General features: G+C 39.5%; 1 protein-coding gene across 3 annotated transcripts; it reads left to right on the forward strand.

Annotated features, from left to right (window-relative positions):
- Positions 1 to 277: 277 nt before the first annotated feature.
- CRK (CRK proto-oncogene, adaptor protein) lies at positions 278 to 16,496 on the forward strand. 3 transcript variants are annotated; one of them, XM_084493172.1, is made up of 3 exons: positions 278 to 588; positions 7,800 to 8,338; positions 11,111 to 12,926. In XM_084493172.1, exons 1-3 carry the CDS (start codon positions 345 to 347, stop codon positions 11,270 to 11,272), a joined length of 945 nt encoding a protein of 314 aa, XP_084349298.1. In that variant the 5' UTR covers positions 278 to 344; the 3' UTR covers positions 11,273 to 12,926. The 3 variants fall into 3 exon arrangements, with proteins under 3 accessions (XP_084349298.1, XP_084349297.1, XP_084349296.1); XM_084493171.1 differs by lacking the exon at positions 11,111 to 12,926 and adding an exon at positions 13,884 to 16,496 and having other exon boundaries at positions 282 to 588; positions 7,800 to 8,168; XM_084493170.1 differs by lacking the exon at positions 11,111 to 12,926 and adding an exon at positions 13,884 to 16,496 and having other exon boundaries at positions 289 to 588.
- Positions 16,497 to 19,251: the final 2,755 nt, after the last annotated feature.

A 19,251-nucleotide genomic window follows, 5' to 3' on the forward strand; every position in this document is an offset into this window, starting at 1 on the left:
GCCCGTTTCAGCCCCTCTTCAGCCTCCCTCGAGCCCCTTTAAGCCCCTCTCAGCCCCCCCCAACCCCCCCATTCTCCTCAGCGCCCCTCGCCCGCCCCCCCTCACTCCCTCTCTCCCTCTCTCCCCCCCCCCGGCCGCGCGCGCAGATGACGCGCCTCCTTCCCCGCGTCCCCCCTCGCGCCGTCACGTCCGGTAGGTGAGGTCAGGGCCGGGACCGCCATTTTGGGTGGCGGGGCTGGGCGCGGAGCGGGGGGCACGGCGGGGCCGGGCCGGGCCGGGCCGGGCCTTGGGGGGGGGGGGGGGCGGCGGCAGCAGCAACAGCAACAGCAGCGAGGGCGGCCCCCATGGCCGGGCAGTTCGACGCCGAGGACCGGGCGAGTTGGTATTGGGGGCGGCTGAGCCGGGCCGAGGCGGTGTCGTTGCTTCAGGGGCAGCGCCACGGCACCTTCCTGGTGCGCGACTCCGGCACCATCCCGGGGGACTTCGTGCTGTCGGTGTCCGAGAGCTCCCGAGTCTCGCACTACATCGTCAACAGCCTGGGGCCGGCGGGAGGCCGGCGAGCCGGCGGCGAGGGCCCCGGGGCCCCGGGTGAGTGATCCCCTCACGGGGCCGGCCGTGCCCCCCTCAGCTCCCCCTGGGGAAGGGAGGCCGGGCCCAGCTCGGTGCCTCCAACCGGGCCGCTTCTGGGGTTTTCTGTGGGGAATTGGGTCGTGTGGTGGTGCTGGGGGTGTTGAGGCAGGAGTTTGTGGGCAGCAGCCGCTGAGGGAGTCGGTTTGTGGGGTTAAACGTGCGCTGGGGTGAGCGTTGGTTCTGCCGACCCCGGAGTTGTGGTGCTCCACATGGACTTTTCATAAAGTTTAGTTACTGCACGGGACATGTCACCTCAGCTCGGAGATGGAAGTGTGGAAATGTCATCTGAAAGGCTGGGTTCTGCCGAAATAGTTTTGTGTAGAGGACAGGCCATAAGGCTAGACTTCAGGTCACAAACCAGAGCGTTAGGGGGGGTAATTTAAGTGTTAGGAGCTCCTCAGGAATGTAAAAGCAATTATTATTTTAAATTAGATGTGAAGTTTTGGGTGCTCCCATGCACGCCGTGTGTTGAAAGGGAAGATGTGATGTTATTTCTCATTGACTCAACATCATCAATAATCAATAATGCATCCAAATTAATGCTTGTGGAGTAGAAAATACTGACTGTTAAAAGGAAAACTGTTATCACGGGAAGCAGCATTTCTGAAAGTACAAGCATAACTAAGTTAACAAGGGCCCCCAGCAGTGCATAATCCTTAGATGTGCAAGTGAGAAGATTTAGTTAAAAGGCAGCAATAGCAATATCTTTGCTCGGGTCATTACTGAAATTGGTAGTAGAACCACTCAGGCGTGCATGTTAATGCTCGTAAGATGATGTGGGCATATTCCTAGCAGCTCAGAAAGAAACCACTGCAAAGTTTTGAAGGTTGTGTGTAGGTACGGTCACTTTCTATGTTGGGAGGATTTGATGGTATTTGCTACATAAAGGATTTCACAGTCTCTGCACAGACCCTAGTTGACAAGGAAGGGGGTAATCTGAATAAAAAGCCAAACCTGTTGCCAGTAGATTTGCACCATTATGCAGTGATCTCTATTTCTTGGGGCAACATGTAAAATTAGCAAACTGGGGAAAGCCTGAAGTCATTGTGTTTATCCAGGAACATACCACAGCTGCAGAGTGTACTCGAGTCATAAAAAGCTCCACGAGATAGCATTTAAAGGTGGTGGATTCAGCTGGAAATGAAGTGGGTAGCTAAATGGTTTGCCACAAGACTTGTTAGATTCCTCGTTGTTTCACGTTGGTCAAGACAAAGGTTTATTTTCATAGGTTTGTGAAGGCTTGATGCTGGAAATGCATGACTGATGTTGTATAGAGCAGATTAAGCTGCCAGGATTGTTAGTAGTGGAATCCCTAGGGGAGAACAACCCTGAAGTGTGTGTGCCAGTTACTTTGCTTGGCAGTTGTTTTCTCTGGAAAGACAATGTTTTCCACGTTATTGAATGTCTGTGTTACTGTGATGCCACCTTGGTAAATAGCCGCTCTAACTTTTTCATTGTGCTATGCTCTTAAACTCAGTAATGTTTTGTGGCATTCTGTGGGCTGGATTACACAGTGAGCGTTAAAACATTTTGAGGTTTTGGTGTTCTTTTTATAAATCACTTAACGCCCCTTAGGTAGTTATCTTCTGTTTTAAATATTTATCTGCTTTAGCAGACTAGCTGCTATTGTAGCTGCGTAGGCTGCTGGCACGGTAGGCTTAATCTATGTTAAAAAGTTTAATTATTTTTGGTAGGGTGTGTTTTTTTTTCCCCTGGATGTTATGAGAATAGGTGGTGCTTCACCCCTGCACCACAGATAATCCTATGCTGAAATGTTAGTGGTTTTAAATAGATGCCTTTGTGCTGATGCTGTTTTCTTTTCACACTTAAATGAAAGAAAGAAGGCGGGTGCGTATGTATTAAATTACATGGAAAGTGTAAGTTTTCTTTCAGAAAAAGTGGGGAGGGGAATGTTCACCAGGGGAAGGGAGATAGAATCATTGGTAGAAGGTGAAAGATGATTTCATGTTTGAATAGGGAAAGTAATGCAGTAAAATGAGGTAAATGTTTGCAAATCATCATGCTTCTTATTTATTGTGGTCAAGTTGAAACATCAGGAAGAACAACTTCACTATGTTAATTATCTGTACTGTCTACCTTTTTAAGGTGATTTTCTTGTTAGCTTCAGTAAGCCTGTGTGATTCATGACTGCTGGAACGCTGCTGCGTGCAGATGATACTGGGAACCTAGCTTCTATACAGGATGAATGCACTGAGGAGCTTGGGCTTCCCTAATATAAAAAGCCATACTGTCACAAAAATTGGATGATTTCTTCAATTTCTGAAGTTTTTTTTTTTTTTTTTTTTTTTTTCTAAATCTAACTTTGGGGTAAATTTGCCTTTTGCCTGATGTGCTGTAGTTCCTAACTTCTTCCAGGAAATGTTTCAGAATAAGGAAGAAAGAATTCAACAGAACTTCCCAAAATAACTACATCTTACTGAAAAGTAGTCCATTAAAAGAAATGGGGTAAATCATTGAGGTACAGGAATAAAAACGCTCTGTTTCCAGTAGAGATGAAGATTAGTAATTGCATTGGAATTAGGGTATCGTTTGTAATCAAGCATCACAGGCTACAGAAGTCCCAAACTAGACAAAGTACTTTGTGCAGGCATTAGCATGGCCATGGACAATAGAGAAAACATTTAAACACATCATGTGTTTATAATTTGACATACAAGTCCAGGGTAAAAATGTATGATACAATCTAAAAGAAGATGCCTAAAATATCTAAAGACAGACTTGCTTCCTACTGAAAGTGCAATGTGATGAAGACAGAAACCTTAAAACCGTAAACCTTAGAGTTATAAATTTGTACTCTGAAGTAGGAAAGTATGATGTGCTTATCGAAAACACTACCTTCTACAGTGTATGCATCTTAAGACCATGCTTCTTGTGATTCTAAATCACCTCCATTATGATTTTTAAAAATTCAGACTATAATCATATAATGATACCCATACTCTGCTCTTTATATGATGAGATGGCTTTAGATACGGGTGAGCAACGTGGTTTAACTTGGACACCTGTTTGTTTTTTTGGTATTGAGGTCCTAAAATACAAACTACTAGAAGCTTGGAAAGCGTAGGCATTTACTTTTCTCTCATCCTCTGATTGTCCGCAGAAATGGCAATAAGGAGCTTCTGTGAGAATTTTCTTCTGAGATGCTTAGAGCTCTTCTCAGCAGTTGCTGAATGAGGTTTTACTGTTATTCTAGAGCATACATGGGTACTTGTTTGTTTTACTGAGGCATGAGGAGAGAGGTGCTTAAGACTAAGGAAAAAAGGTGTCTGTATGAGGGTGGGGGAAACACACGGGCTAGAATGTGATGCCTTCATAGCAGAGTTTGTGTGTGCTCGGGTGTAGCTGGCTTACATCGCTGTGATGTCTTACTTTGAGCCTTGTGTCTGAGCACCCCGAATGCTAAGAACAGCCTTTCTCGCCCAAAGCATACTTTTGAAGATGATGGGTTAGGGGCTTATGGAGGAGGTCTAGAAATGAAAATGAAAAAACTTTTATTCCTGTGAGGTCTTCCAAAGAAAGTTTACCAGAGCTTAAGGATCAACGGAGAATTGCCTAGTGGCACAAACACAATTGGAGTGTAGAGAGAAATGTAAAACCTCTCACATCTGATGAAGTGAGAAGCTGCTCTGTGGCTATGCCACCTGCCCACACTCTCGAGAAGTAGAGTATTAGGTATTTTATTTAGAAAATATATAAATGATCTTTCCGATGTGGGCACAAGGCCAACCCCAATATAAAAGTGTTTGGTCAAGAAGGCACATGCATCATAGAGAACTGTCAGGGTCCGGATCTGAAACTTTAATTATGAACTACTTTGGGTTTTCACACTTTCTACACCCTCCTGAGAGCAGAGGGTTCGCTAGCTCTTCTGAGAACTATCTTGGTGATCTTAGGGAGCTGAGCAGTTCTGCTGCTGGAGGTGCAAACTGAGCAGCATCTTCCCTTCAGTCGTGCAGAGCTGGGGAGAAGGGAAGAGAATTTCTAGTACTTGTCCAGCTTTGGTAGGAAGTGACTAAAGTTCCTCTAGTAGCTAGGCTTACCTTTACATGCATTCTCCTCTTCCTGAGAGCCCCCAGAAGACGTGGACAACGTGCTGCTAGAACTTGTGCCTCCAAGAAAAGTATTCCAAGATTGTGAAAAAAAACAGCTCTACTTAAAAAAATAAAATATATAAATGCCTTGTTGCTGTAACTTCCACTTCCTTGTGGTAGATCTCACCTTAATTATTAGATTGGCATACAGGTATGGGGCATGTTGCAGTCCAAATGAGAAGCTGAAGAATTCCTCTGAGCCTAAAATCTGTTAGTCTTTAAATTTCGTTATTCCAGGGAATGACAGGACCTTGAAGCTCGTGGTACACAGAATTATTTCCCTGCTACGTAACTGAACATTGTTCAGCTCGTTAACTTGTCGCTGAACAAGAGTATACATAAAAAGTCTTAAACTGATGAGGAATTTATCGCTTGCTTGGTAAGGCGTAGTTGTATTTTATTTCCAACCTGTGCTTCTCTAACTGCGACTTTCAACTACTTAGTCCTTTTATGCTGAATTTAGAAGAAATTAAAAATGTCCAAGCCATGATCAGGTTGCTGTCTTTATTCTTTGGCAATTTGAAGTGAGCTCATGGATTTCTTGTTGCAATGGCCTTGTTTTTCAGACCTCTGATATTTTCTGTGGATGCCTTCTGTTTTTAAAACCAAAATATCAGAACTACGTGTGGTGTTTTGGGAGTGTTCTCTTAGGGAAATAATGTGGCTCCTTTTTGCTGCTTATCTCTTTGTCCTTTCAAGGATTATCGTTATCTTTCTGATCTTAGAATGTAGTTGAAGGAGCTGTGTTCTCTCACTCCTCAATTGTGCAAAATATGTTTTGGAAAGCTCTTTTCCAGGATACAGTACACTGATTTCAGTCACTCCCTCATACATAAGGCTTCAGTGGACTTTCCTCTTAGGAGTCCAACTTTGGTTTTATTCAGGTACATTTAGCAGCTGGTTCAGGCTGTCATGCATGATTTCAAGAGGGCAAGAGTGATTTTTTTTTTCCTTTTTAAAACCCCCAAAACTTTGTTCATTCTGCTAATGATTTTGGTGCTGACACAGCTGGTGAATGTTACTTTTGAACTGGTCAATTCCAATGATTTGTACACAGATTTTTCTGCGTACACTTATTTTGCTGGAGACAGATCTCAGTCTTCTGATTGAGTCAGTTTGCAGCAGACTTTGCAAAGGTAAATCAGTGTTTCATATTCCTTAGTCATGTAAAGTTAGTTCCGTGTCAGTGAACTTACCTACTAAATACTTTTTCCAGGCCCTTTTGGACATTGGAGATTGGCTTCTCCATGTGACTTCAAAGGTCTTTGCTGTCCTGGTCCTCGTAAAGTTTCTGTGGCTTTTTATTTTGGCATAAGCATCTATGTAAGCCTGATCCTTAAAGGTTCACATGTGAAATAACAGCAAATGCATGCTTGTGTTTCTGTCACCAGGTTAGTCTGAAATTTGATGTCTGTAACACTTGTTGCAAAGCATGGTTTTCCACCTCCAGTGGCAGTGGAAGTGCAGCATTCCCAGATGGTGTCTTATGCTTCTGCAGTGAACTGAAGCTGTTTTAAAGTGGTGTAGGGATGGTGCTTGTCCAGCCAGAAGTAATCTCCTGTAAGACTACTGAGCTATGAGCCGCCTCTGAGATTAAGTTGTAGAGTTCTTGCTAAGTCTAGTGCTGTAAGTTACATCTCATCAACAAAAGTTGAGGGGGGTTTGCTTCTTTTCAGCCTTAAGCTTTGAGAGAATGAGGTAGAATCTTACTCTCACTTTCCACGTCAGGTTCATGCTTCATACTGATGTTTACATTAGTTCCCTTATCTTTTGGTGAAGCCAGTTTGTTTTGTAGGTTGTTTTTGGTAATATTTGATGGTATTGCTTTTGTTTTTTGGTTCGCTGCAGTTGTGCTGATACCTTCTGAAAGTCTTTCAGGCCTGTTAATGAGTGCAGATGTGCGTTTTGCAATGAGTTTGTTCTGCTTCTTTGAATTTTCTGTAAAAAGCTTCAGTGACATTTGTGTTCCTTCAGGAACTTCAGAACTTATTTATTGGGTGATTGTCTGTGTTGATCTTATTGAATCATCCCTTTTTTCTATTAGAACCCCTTTTTGCTTTCTTGAAAGACCTTCTTGTAATGTTAGCTTTCCGTGCTGACAGTGCTACTTTGAAAGGGGGGTTTTGGATCAGTGACAGCCTAAAAAATTCTGCTAGCTTTGTACTCGAGAGCTAAGTCTCAGAACTATTAGATATTCCCTGCAGAGAAACAGACTTGCAAAGTAAGCATCTCTTTCTTGCTAAAAGAGTTACTCATTAAAGCATAAATCTTTTCCTCTCCGCTACCATCCCCCAGCCTTCCCCAGTTCTTCCCATAACTGATAATACAGTGGATAGTGCATGGTGGAAATAGAACATCACGCATGTGTTTTTCACCAGCTGAGCTTGAAGAACATAAAAATTAAAAAAAAAATAAAGTGGAGCACACAAATGGAAAATGGAAATGGTATTTCTAATGTCTTGAATATGAACATCATATGTATATTTTACATTTTAATGTATTTGAGGTTCAAATTTATAGCTTGGACTCCATCTGACAAATATGGCAAGGAAACTACAAGAATTGAAATTAAAAGAATGAATTATGCCCATTATGAAAACAAGCATTTTTGTGTTGCTGAGCGAAGTAGTTTCCTGTAGTGTCCAACCCTTTAACCCAAGATATGTTACAACAGGTAAATGACTTATTGCAATATTGTCCTTTTTAAATAACTTTTGAAACAAACAAACAAACTTGAAATTTATCTGTTGGGTCCACATAACACTGGTGGATACAAGATACTCCTATTGTAATTCAGGAAGTTTGGCAGTGCCCAACAATTTGTTACCTGATTTTTCTGTTATTGACAAAATCTTTTAAACTAAAACTCCATCCACACAAACAATATAGTGCTGCCTTTAATCAGAAGTGCATGAAAGAGCTGAATGTAATGTGTGTTGGTAGAAAATTGGCCTAATGCAACATCAAATTTTTTGTTTGTAAATATATTAGTCTTCTCAGGTGCTTAATTTACAGTTGTAATGCTCTCTTTGTTGATGTTTTGCTTTCCTCTTTCAGGGTTGAATCCCACCAGATTTCGAATAGGTGACCAGGAGTTTGATTCTTTGCCACTTTTACTGGAATTCTACAAAATACACTATTTGGACACTACAACCTTGATAGAACCAATCCCCCCCCGACCCAGGCAGAATAGCGGCGTTATCCTCAGACAGGAGGAAGCTGAGTATGTGCGAGCTCTCTTTGACTTTAATGGAAATGATGAAGAAGATCTTCCATTTAAGAAAGGAGACATACTGAAAATCCGGGATAAACCTGAAGAGCAGTGGTGGAATGCAGAAGACTGCGACGGGAAGAGGGGAATGATACCTGTTCCTTACGTCGAGAAGTATAGACCTTCCTCTGCTTCAGTATCTACTCTGATTGGAGGTAACCAGGATAGTTCCCACCCACAACCACTGGGTGGGCCGGAGCCAGGGCCCTATGCCCAGCCCAGCATCAACACTCCGCTCCCTAACCTTCAGAATGGCCCTATTTATGCCCGGGTTATCCAGAAGCGAGTCCCTAATGCCTACGACAAGACAGCCTTGGCTTTGGAGGTACATAATGGGCAAAACTTAGCAAGAAGAGATCTGTTCAAGGGATTTCCCTTTCAAGCGCATTGTAGATCTGTAGGAATAAGAAAGGGAAAAAGCATTGTAATGCTGTTTTTACATCATAAGTTATGGATAAACTTTTTTTTTGGAAATAAGTGACTCGAGTCACTTATTGACTAGAGTTTGACAATTGCATCATGTTTAGGTTCCTGAACCAAAATTGTGTCTTTTGTCAAACATTTCTGTCATAAGTGTTTCCCCATCCATGTTTTCACTTCTGAAGTCTTTATTTTGGGGAGGAGGGTGAGGGAGCTGTTCATAAAGTTGTGTGTTGGAATCTGTGTTCAATGTTGCTTGCTTGGTCTTCAAAAGGTGTGCTGAGTTGTTCTTTCATTCTGTCGCTATTTGAAAAGCAATCAGTGGAAGCATTGAGAGTCACTTGAAAATTATGCAGACTGAGACAACGATGATCACACACAGGGTTTCGTTTTTATATCCTGAACTCAAGCAGATTGCTTCATTTTTTAGCTTTTGAAGCAGGAACATATATTACAGCTCAATAGGGAAGTGTCCTGTAAAGCAGTGATTGATGGAGTACGATTTGTAATAAAGCAGTGAGTTTGCCTAGGGTTGATTCACTTCTTGATATGATCAAATACTTGTACGTGCCCCTTCTGTTTTTTTTCCTCTTAAAAAGGAGAACAGTGCTCTATCTCTACACATCAAATAGTTATCCCTGAAGTTACATTTGAGGAAATTGAGACCAAGGTATTCTAAGTGGCAGACCTTTGCCTTAGGATGATATGTAAATTGGATCCTTTAATCTAGGCTTTCTTTGAGCTAAAGGCTTTGGAATTTCCTGATACCTAATTGACTTCCTGTTTATATAACATTTTAAGTACTTGGGAAAAAACAGTTTCTGTGCTGAGTCAGAGCATCTCCTTTCCACTCCTAAATACTTTGTTTAATCTTGCTTAGCACAAAATGCACTTCAGTACTTCATCAGTGTGGCAATCATATATACACATCTTCTGTACAGAATTGGCAAATTCTACAGAACCGATAGATAACTTGGGAGGTGTGAAGTTTTTTCCACATGTAGGTAAAATATATTGAGTTAGGATGTGTTTTATTACACTTCTGAATTGAGAGAGACAGGATACAGAATGGAAGTCTTGGGGCTGAGAAATATGTATAGAAATTGATGCCAACTCATCAGATTTTGGGGAAATAATGCAAAGATTTTAACCTTCCAACTTTTATGATGCCTAAAATGTTGTCTCCTTGCCTCTTTCTCTGACCACCTTTACCCAGCCACCTCTGGCTCAAAATATACCTGAATGTTCTTGGAGACATTGGAGATTATGTTGTGGTTAAAAAAAAATAAAAAATTTTGGTTTTCTTTCTAGATTTTGTTCTTAAGCTTTAACTGACCCCGCTGTGCTACCAGTATTTCCTTAAGCTTAACTTCACGTTTAATTTCATTCAAAACAGTACCCCACCACACTGCGCAAATCACAATTTGGTAGCACAGAGTAAAACAGGGAGAGTGAGAAAATCCTAGTAGTCTAGGCTGTTGCAAAGAACTTTGAGGGAAAGCAAGATTCCTTATAAAGAACAGCTTGTGAGTGCCACAGCTGATTTTCTGTTGGTCTGATCCTCTTCACTGAAAATCACGTGGCTGTCAAGTATGCTGCGCTTCGGAAGGTCTTTCCTGGAGAACGTCTCTGTCCTGAACTAATTTGCACTGCTGTGCTCTGCTAGCTCCAGCTAATACGCTAGATAGCAGAAGTCTTTGGGAGGGGGGAATTGAGAAGTTTGTGGGCTCTGCCCATCTGTGTGATGTTCTAAGATTTATAGCGCCTTTCTACCCTTCTGTTATAACAACGGTCTTCTCAGGCCTTGTAACATTATTGAAATATTTGCTCGTTGCCAGGTTGAACCTCCTGGTTAGGATGATGTATACCTGTCCTGCTACAGCTCCACGTTTAAAAAATGCAGTAATAATGGTGGTTCTTTATTCTGTGTTTAATATTGGGAAACTTGAGGCATTTATCACTGCTTCTAACTGGCCTTCCTAGCTTCTTTGCACCCTTAATTATTCAAATAACAATGTCACTGAACTGCTTTAAACGTCCATACAGGAAAAATGTGCGCTTCATTTTTCCCAATTTGTTCTTCATCCTGTCTAACAAAGTATTGTTTCTTGTCTTCTTTCTGTTTTGTTCTTTTTTTTTTTTATTTAATTTTTATTTTTACATTCCCTTTCCCCTTTCACTTCATGGTGTTTCTTCTTTGTTTTTTTTAGAGATCTCTTTCTTTGACAACTTAGTAGAAAGCATTATGTAAATCTTTTCAGTCCATGTTTGCCCAGACCTCTTAATAATTATAAATCTAGATTTTTTTCTTCCAAATGAGAACTCATAGCCTTAAATTGTGTAACATTTGTGGGTGGGGTTTGATCCCACTGTTTGTCCTAAGCAAATAGATTTTTAAGATCAAACATTTTTGGCCCAAACTGCAAACAAAATTATCTGTACCATTAGATCAAAACTGACATGGTTTTGAAGAGCTTGAAGAAAGAGGATCAGAGCAAATTATGTTTTAATAAATGTTATGGAAAAAAGATTTAGCAGAATATTACATTTATTTTGCTTGTTACAGGACCTACTCAAGGAGTTGTCAAGTCTATATTAGTTAAAAGAGGGTAGAAAAAGGGAAGATCTCTGGTAAACGACTCTGAGAGCACTGTCCCCCCTTCCCCCCTAACAGTAGCAGAACTCTACCATTCTGACCTTTCCAAAGAGGAGTACTTGGAATAAAACCACGGCATCCAAAAGTCTTCACATAAAGCTTCATTTTTGTTTTGAAGCAGCATATGGAATATATTTAGTTCTAAAAAGTCTCATGGAGACAGAGACAAACGTGGCCTTTTAGCAGGGTATAGTGCTTTCCTCGGGGCTTTGTGCTTGGTGGGGTGATGTGCAATAGACTAATAATACAGTAATAAGTCAGCGTTAAAAGAGGAGAATTCAGAGGGAATAGCCACTTCTCGGCTAAAATTTGTGAAATTACACCAGGTGAAATAACAGGTAGCTTTGAAAGATCTCTGTATTGTCTTCAGGAGAGTATTTGAACTATGAATTAATATACAGAATTTCCAAGCGGATCTAGAAAGGTCTGTAAGTCATTAAGGAGTTAATGGAGCTGTTTTATGAAACTAGCATTTGTGAAATGACTCATGCTTACTTAAAGTCAGTCCTGTTTCGGTAGTTATAAAGATAGCCATATATAAAATGTGAATGAAAGGTTGTATCAGAGAGAGAGAGGTTGCTAAATGGAGTTACTGTATTGGTAAAAAGGAATATATGAACTCAGAAGTCTCTGCTCTTTTAACAGTTATTAAAATGCAAGTTTCAAGTGTAGCTTCTTACAGTAATGAGAATTCATAAATGAGTGTCCTACTGCTGCAATTATCCTTAAATGTCCCTTAAAACCAAGCAGCACCAGGGTGATTCTGGGAGTATTAGAACAGCATCCTATGTTCTAACTCATTCTCATTGCTCTGCTGAACCCACTTTTTGTAGGTGAGTTTGTGATAAGGTATCTAAGATGAACTATGTGAAGATAAAGTAGTGTGTGAGGTATTCAGTGAGAGCAGAGACATGGTCAGTCTTAGAAAAATATCTTACAGATGATGAATGAAGTGCAACTTCTGCGTGTTTTGTGACTTTGTGTGGGCAGAATTGCCAGTACCACACTACTTGAAGTTTTCATGTAATTCTGTAAAGTATAATTGGCATATAATATTACTTTTAGTACATTACAGTAAGTAAGCAGTGTGTAAGTAATGTTGCATGTGAACCTACAGGTAGAAAATCTTGATCTTAGGTCTGTCAAAAACATTTGAAAATGGCTCCCACAATAAAAATGCTTGAACTTCAGTAAGGATGGGGAGAACGAAAAACAGGTAGGAAGGGAGTCTTACAGAAAATGAAACCAATGAATGCGCACTTTAAATATTTAAATGTTACTTTGTTGTAAGTAGTGTTGTCTGAGATATATTAAGAAAAAGGTAAACTTCTAGCTTGGAAAATAATACAGTAGGATGTATTCTTTTCTTTAATTGCTGATGCTGCCAGGGTATCTTGGACTGTTCAGCGAGACCATAGGACAAGTTTTTTTTCTTTCCTACTGGGTTGGAGGTTATACACTTTGCTGTTGAAGGCTCATAGATGGACTGTATCCAGATCTGAAGCAATTTAAAATATCTCGGATAGTGTTCTCATAATGGCTCTGGTTAGGAAATAAGAGTTGCTATTCCTAGTGTTGTTGTGTTTAATCTTGTCCTTACTAAATTATAGCTGATGTGTTGGTCAATGGAGTATTTTTACTGGTACAACCCCCCCAGTGATTATTAGCAGTAGCAAAATGATACATACTGCATGATTAAATTCCTAAAGAGCCAAAACTAGCATACAGAAGTCAAGTAAAGCTTCCTTTTTGCCGGAAGCAAATACATAAGAGGATTTTCTTCAAAATATGGTTCATTAAAATATCTATACTAATTACTACAAAAAATAAATAAAAACAAACAAACAAACAAACAAAAACCTACAGCAAGAATCCCCAGCATGCCTCTCATTACCAGATAAGTAATCATTAGTGTTATGGGAAGCTTAATTAAATGTCCATGTAGTGTTTTGAATTTATGAACTGTTAAAAGCTATTTTGGCAAAAGATTTCAAGTGAATAAAACCTGTAAAGTTAATGGAGGTTGGTAGCATCTTAAATTGTTTTCCTTATTCTTCATTCACCGCCTGGAAAGTGAGACTAATGAGATCCAATTTTGGATGAATTGGAAACACAGTGATGAGCATGTATGCAAACTAACTGTATATTCAGTGAATTTCTGGATGAAATGCAGTAAGGCTTGTGGCTGTGCCTTGAGAGTTTGTTTACAGCATTTGTAAAAGAAAATAGAGTTTATCTTTCCAAAAGCATTTTCTGTCTGTGACCTGGGAAGATTTCTGAAAAACATTGTTACTTGGACTTAAGATCATTGAGAAAATCCTAGACAGAGGGGTAGAAATGGGTAGGCATGTTTTCAGAGTTGCAGGATTTCAAAATGAAGGAGCAGTTCAGCTTGCAGATTAGTGTTCACTTTGTACACCTGCAATCCCTCTTCTGATAAGGTTGATGTAGTACAAGCAGAGTGCAAGCCTTTGTCAAATCAGCCAGATCCATTTATTATGATAGCAGCTGATGTCAAGGCCCAAAAGTGCTGTGGAAGAATGGTGCTGGATTGCAGGCTAGAAGGTAGTTCTCACCTGGCCTAGGTTTGCTGCTTCCTCTTCATGCTTTCTTCAGGAGTGAATAACATGGGGTGGTAGGCTGGTGTATCAAAAATAGTTACGACTAAAGCTATTTTTGTTATAAAAGTGTATCTGGTACACTTGGGTGATGTAACGCCTAATGGGAGGGGTAGCAGCTGCTCATCCCCTGTGGTTTTATGAATTGTAACGCTTGCTTATTTCTCATCCTGCAGGTCGGTGAGCTGGTAAAGGTCACAAAGATTAACGTGAGTGGTCAGTGGGAAGGAGAATGTAATGGCAAACGTGGTCACTTTCCATTCACGCATGTCCGCCTGCTGGATCAACAGAATCCCGATGAGGACTTCAGCTGAGTGTGGCTCAACAGTTGCGCTTGCAGATGGGAACAATCTCAACTTGTTTTTATTGCAGATGCCATCAAGACTATGTTCCGACAGATGTTGAAAGCGGTATCGCTTGTATAAGCGTTCTGATAACCTGCAAACCCCTGGGACTGAACACCACCATTCCTTAATCAAAGGTCATGTAATTCAGGGTACGACAGTAGATAACTCGTGTGTCAAGTGGCAGAACTAGTACATGATTATAGGTTGTAATGCCTGCTTATGTCCATGTGCACAGCAGACTGGACCTTGCCAGCAGCAGCAGCTGGGGAAAGCAGTAACGTAGATGTTATGATAGCGTTTATAGCTCTCTCCAGTCCTTTTGTTTATGTTGCTTCTTCCTCAGGCGATGAACATCAACCTTAGACAGCTCAGTGTGTAGATAGCTTGTTGGTTTTTTTTCCACAAATTTATCCTGGAGCTTTCTCCATTTTTCTTCCATCCTGAATTTTCTGTCCTAGAAAGGCTATACAGTATTTTGCATGGCGAGGTAACCATGCACAGTACAGACTTCTGTAGAGCACATTGGAGACAGCCTTATGATTTACAAATACGTACCATTTTAACGGTGAATGACAGATCAAATCAACCTCAGAATTCTAGACGTTGGTGGACACTAGATTGATTTCTTCAGTACTGTTGATGCTTCAAACGTAGCAGCTGATTTTAATTTAAAATTCCTATTAACACACCAATCTCTCTATCCACAAATACAAGGCTTATTGAAGTGTAAACATCCACACCAGTGCTGAAAAATACATGCATAGCACTTTAATGCATAGCTTTAAAGCAGTGTTTGATTCACTAAATATACTAAAATATTTACACTGCTTTCAGAAAAAAATAGATTGCATAGGGCCAGTTTTCTAGAATTATTCCATACCCCTATACATTACAGTACAAATCAGTGTCAAAAGTGGTAAACTGACAAACCAAATACTACTTCTAATTTAAAGTTACTCTGGGGACTCTTCTGGTTTAATTCCCATCTGTAAACTATTTGATAGTGAATTCATGAGGATTTTATTTTTAATAAACTAACGGAAAATACTTGTGTGCTTCTGGATTGATTCTCAAAAGGTGTAATAGAGTAAATATGGCTTCATAACTCTTAATGAAAATCAGTGCATTGAATAGGTGGTATTATGCGCTGCTTGTTGTTTTTTTGTTTGTTTGTTTTAAACCTGTTCTTCTAATTATCTGGTTTTCTTTAACATAAATCAGAATGGATTCAGTAAGTTTTGTAAACTAAAATTAAACACTGAAGTAACTACCCCTTGTCTGTACCCTGGATTGTTTTCCAAATATAGCACTCTAGTGACCAAACTTAAGCAAACAAATTTTGCAACTCTGACTACAGTGATAATCTCTACAGAACAGTTTTTCTAAAACAGTATCAAACTGCAAATGTTATTTTGGTTGATACGAAGCGTGTCACTAGAATGTCTCATTGGTTGTAAATGCTGCGAGGGCTAGTTCCCACTGCAAAGGCTATTGCTGCAAGTCACCCACCCATAAAACAGAATACTGGTAACACTTTACCTCAGAACTGTGTAACATGCTGGAAATGGTAATATTTCTGTTATATTTAAGTACTAGTTGCTTTACTTCAGAACTAATTCATCAGCAAGTCTAATTTTCAGGTAATGGGCACCTGATAATTCTGTAGACTAACGCCGATGTACATTAATCATAGTTTGTTCCATCACAAATCTCATCAGCACTACTAAAGATCATTAGAAAACTGACATTTTATGACAGTGACCTAAAAATAACAGTAAGAAAGGAATTGCAGTACTATTCTAGCTTGGATCCCTATTCTGGTTAGGGCGATGTGCCAGTCTCTGATTGTGAGATCACTTCTGGCTGTGTAGTAAAACTAGTTTGAGGGGAAAAAAAAATCAGAAACTAACACTAGGTTCAGTAACAAATTGGTTTATTTAAGGCTAGTCTGTATTTTCCTCTGACCTTAGTATTTACTGCAACTGATTTTTCAGTAGCTGCATTTTAATACGGATTTATATACTGAGCTTATCAGTTGCCCATATATGCTTATATTTTTCTTCAGGTTTTGCAAAAGAAGCATAGTGAACTCTGTTAAGAGTAACACAGTTTGTTCTGAAGTATTTTTTTTCCAATTGCAATTAACGAAAGCCCATGCATTTTTACCTTTCCAATCAGCAATTATTTTAACATACCAAAAGAACTTCGTTTTTTTCTGAAAGGAATTTTATTATGCAAATATTGCCTTTTTAATATGGCTTAAATTGAATTGTCAACTAGCAAATACACTGCAGAGTTTGTAGCTGTGTTTTTGTGAAGACTGTATAAATTGCAAATATTTGTACACTTTGAAAGAGCAAAAAAAAAAGAAACTAGAGGAGTCTTAATAGCTGCTGTTGCACTAGAATCTGAAGTTCTTGTCAAGCAGTTTTTCTTAGTCAACAGACACATTAACACAACTGTTTTCCCCTGTTCAGTTCTAAGCTGAAATGTGATTTTGTTTCATAGGTGATAGAAATTAATGTTTGCATTTGTGCAAAATAGACATTTCAACTTATCGAGCTCTTTTAAAGGAAAATAGGGTAGAACACATGTTCATGAACATGTAGATTAAATCCTCTTGTGGCCTTTGTTTATCCTTCTATTTGTTCTCTCCCTTCTTACCAATGCGTGCAAAAAAAAATCATTGCTAAGAATGTTGGTCACAATCTTTTGTCTCTATTTGGCTGTGGTTTTGGTCTATTGTGCATAGGCAGGTGTTAGAACTAGAATAATCATTTCTAGAAATACACCGTGAAAGCAGAATGCTCAATTACACTGTGTTCTTCTGGTGCATTTACACATTATATCACACTAAAAGTACAACTGGCTGCTATGGTTTTTTAATATATATTTCATTTTGGTAAACCCCAGCCTTTTTACTAATATTTGACATGGTTAAATCTTGTTAATCTGTTTGAATTGTATTTGTTAATAATGCAAATATTTCTAATCATCTTAAGATTAAAACACTTTGTTTTTGTTAATGGTTTTGGGGAAGGATTCTAACCAAACCAGTTTGAAGAAAAATATGAACATGTGCCATTGTATTATAACACTATCCACTTTCTTGACAGTTAAAGTCTTTTTTTATTTTTTTTTTTTTGTAGCATGTAATGTATATGTTCATAGTACGTGAAGTAAATAAAAGTATAGCCAAAACTTTGGCTTGGTGTCATTCTCAATCAACTGTTGTTGGAATATTTGCATATAGGAATATAAAAATAGAACGTCTGGTATTTCCATATTTTATTATTTTATTGACCGTGCTTATCTGAAAACAATTAAAGTCCTGTAGAAGGTCACCTGTAGAAGAAAGATGATCCAAGGTAACTAAAATAAGTAATCAACCAGTAAAATATTGTGGCCTTTTTTGAAACAGGGTGACTTTCTGTAAACAGATGATTTTCTTGAGGTGAAGGGGAGAAAGGAGTATTTTCTCTTGCCAGAAAGTTCGAGGAAAGCATTTGTTTTCTTGGTCACTACATTACAATTGTAGCTCCTCATATTTGAGTTGATTGATACTCCATTGCCTGGCTCTGACAGATAACTTTTTTGGCCAATGCTGTCTAGTGGAGTCCTCAAGTGGGATGTGTTAAATGAGTAACTTTGCATTTAGCTGTACTGTTTTCTTGTCATGCCTCCACACTATGAAGACTGCCTCAGATGGGGAGAAAAAAAATCACAGCCAGAATTATTATGCTCAGTTTTACTCCTGGCTCATCTAACTTGTCTGCAGTGGAGCCACAAGCAAGATTACCTCTAAATTAGATTACCCAAGATAATTTAAAAGCTCACTACAGCTATCCTGAAGAGGTCCTGTACACCTCTCCACAATTCCCTGACGGGCACATTCTCCTGATACTGGTATTTACAAATCATGCAGGACTAATGCAGAGAGCTATTGCTCATCCTTGCAGTGGTGATTTGCTGTTGCAGGAGTGGTTTAATCAATTTATGCAAATGCTGAGAGTGCAAAGGACAAGGCAAGGATTGCATCAGGAAATTCTGCTTTGAGTATTTCCCTGAATTAGGCTGTATACTCCTCACGCTTCACCAAATACCCGACCAATTACCAAACATTTGTAATGCCACCCGTAACTGCATACAAAAATATTTGAGCTATTTAGACAATATGCTGCAGTTTAACAAAGGTAGGAAGCATGCACCTCACTTCTGGCCAGTAAGTATGCTTATACATGTAGTAGCCTGGTTTGTTTATAGCCTTGAGCTCTCTACAACTGTGAGTGCCTGCTGAACATGAGGATCAAGGAAAAGTTCTTAAATCGAGGCAAATCTAATAAAGATTGGTTAAGATTTATGAAACACAGAGGTGATTTGCAAGTCTTGCAGTGTTAAACAAATATACAGTGATTTCCTATATTACTTCTGGGATTTTTTGGATGCCTACCAAAATCCTTGGTAACTGTACTGTGTATGTATGAACAATTCACAGATAAAGGTATATAATGGTACCCAATTTCAATAAAACCTGCATTTTCTGATCATATTTCCTCTTGAAAATATCATTTTTTTCTGGACTTGACACCTAATTTTCACTCTAGCTCAGACGTGCTAATGTCTTTGTTTTTTCTGGTATGGAATTCTGGTTAGATTATCCTGAGATCTGAGTAAGAGTTGGGGTCTAAAATGTCCAGTGGAAATAGATCATCAATTATTTAGTTAGGCACACAGTGACATAAAAATAATTCCTATATTTTTAGATGTATCTGTGAGAAAACCACAAAATGTTAATTTTACGCATCCTGGAACTCATGCTCGCTACCTGAAATAATGTGTCAAAATGAATCAGGAAACAATGAACCACTTTTTAAAATGATGCTTTAAGTGTGCGTACAGTCGCACAAGGAACCCATTTAAGCAGGCACAATATAAAACAGTAAATATGAAGATACTCAACAACATCCCAGAGGTGCCAGGGATTGCTCAGTCTGCTGCCTTCAGAAGCTGTAAAGGCCTTTGTGTGCTCCCACACCTTGGTAAGGCTGAGCCTAGGAGATGCTGGAAAAAGATCTGAGAGTTTGTCCACATCCATCCTGAGCAAATCTTTGAAGATTACATTTATGCTAGCCCTTTTAGTTTCTTCAAACCATTTTGATTCGGGAAATTGAGGCGCTATCTCAATTATTTAAGCCTA

The sequence above is a fragment of the Aythya ferina genome (genome assembly GCF_964211825.1).
Source record: "Aythya ferina genome assembly, chromosome: 19".
Classification (NCBI taxonomy): domain Eukaryota; kingdom Metazoa; phylum Chordata; class Aves; order Anseriformes; family Anatidae; genus Aythya; species Aythya ferina.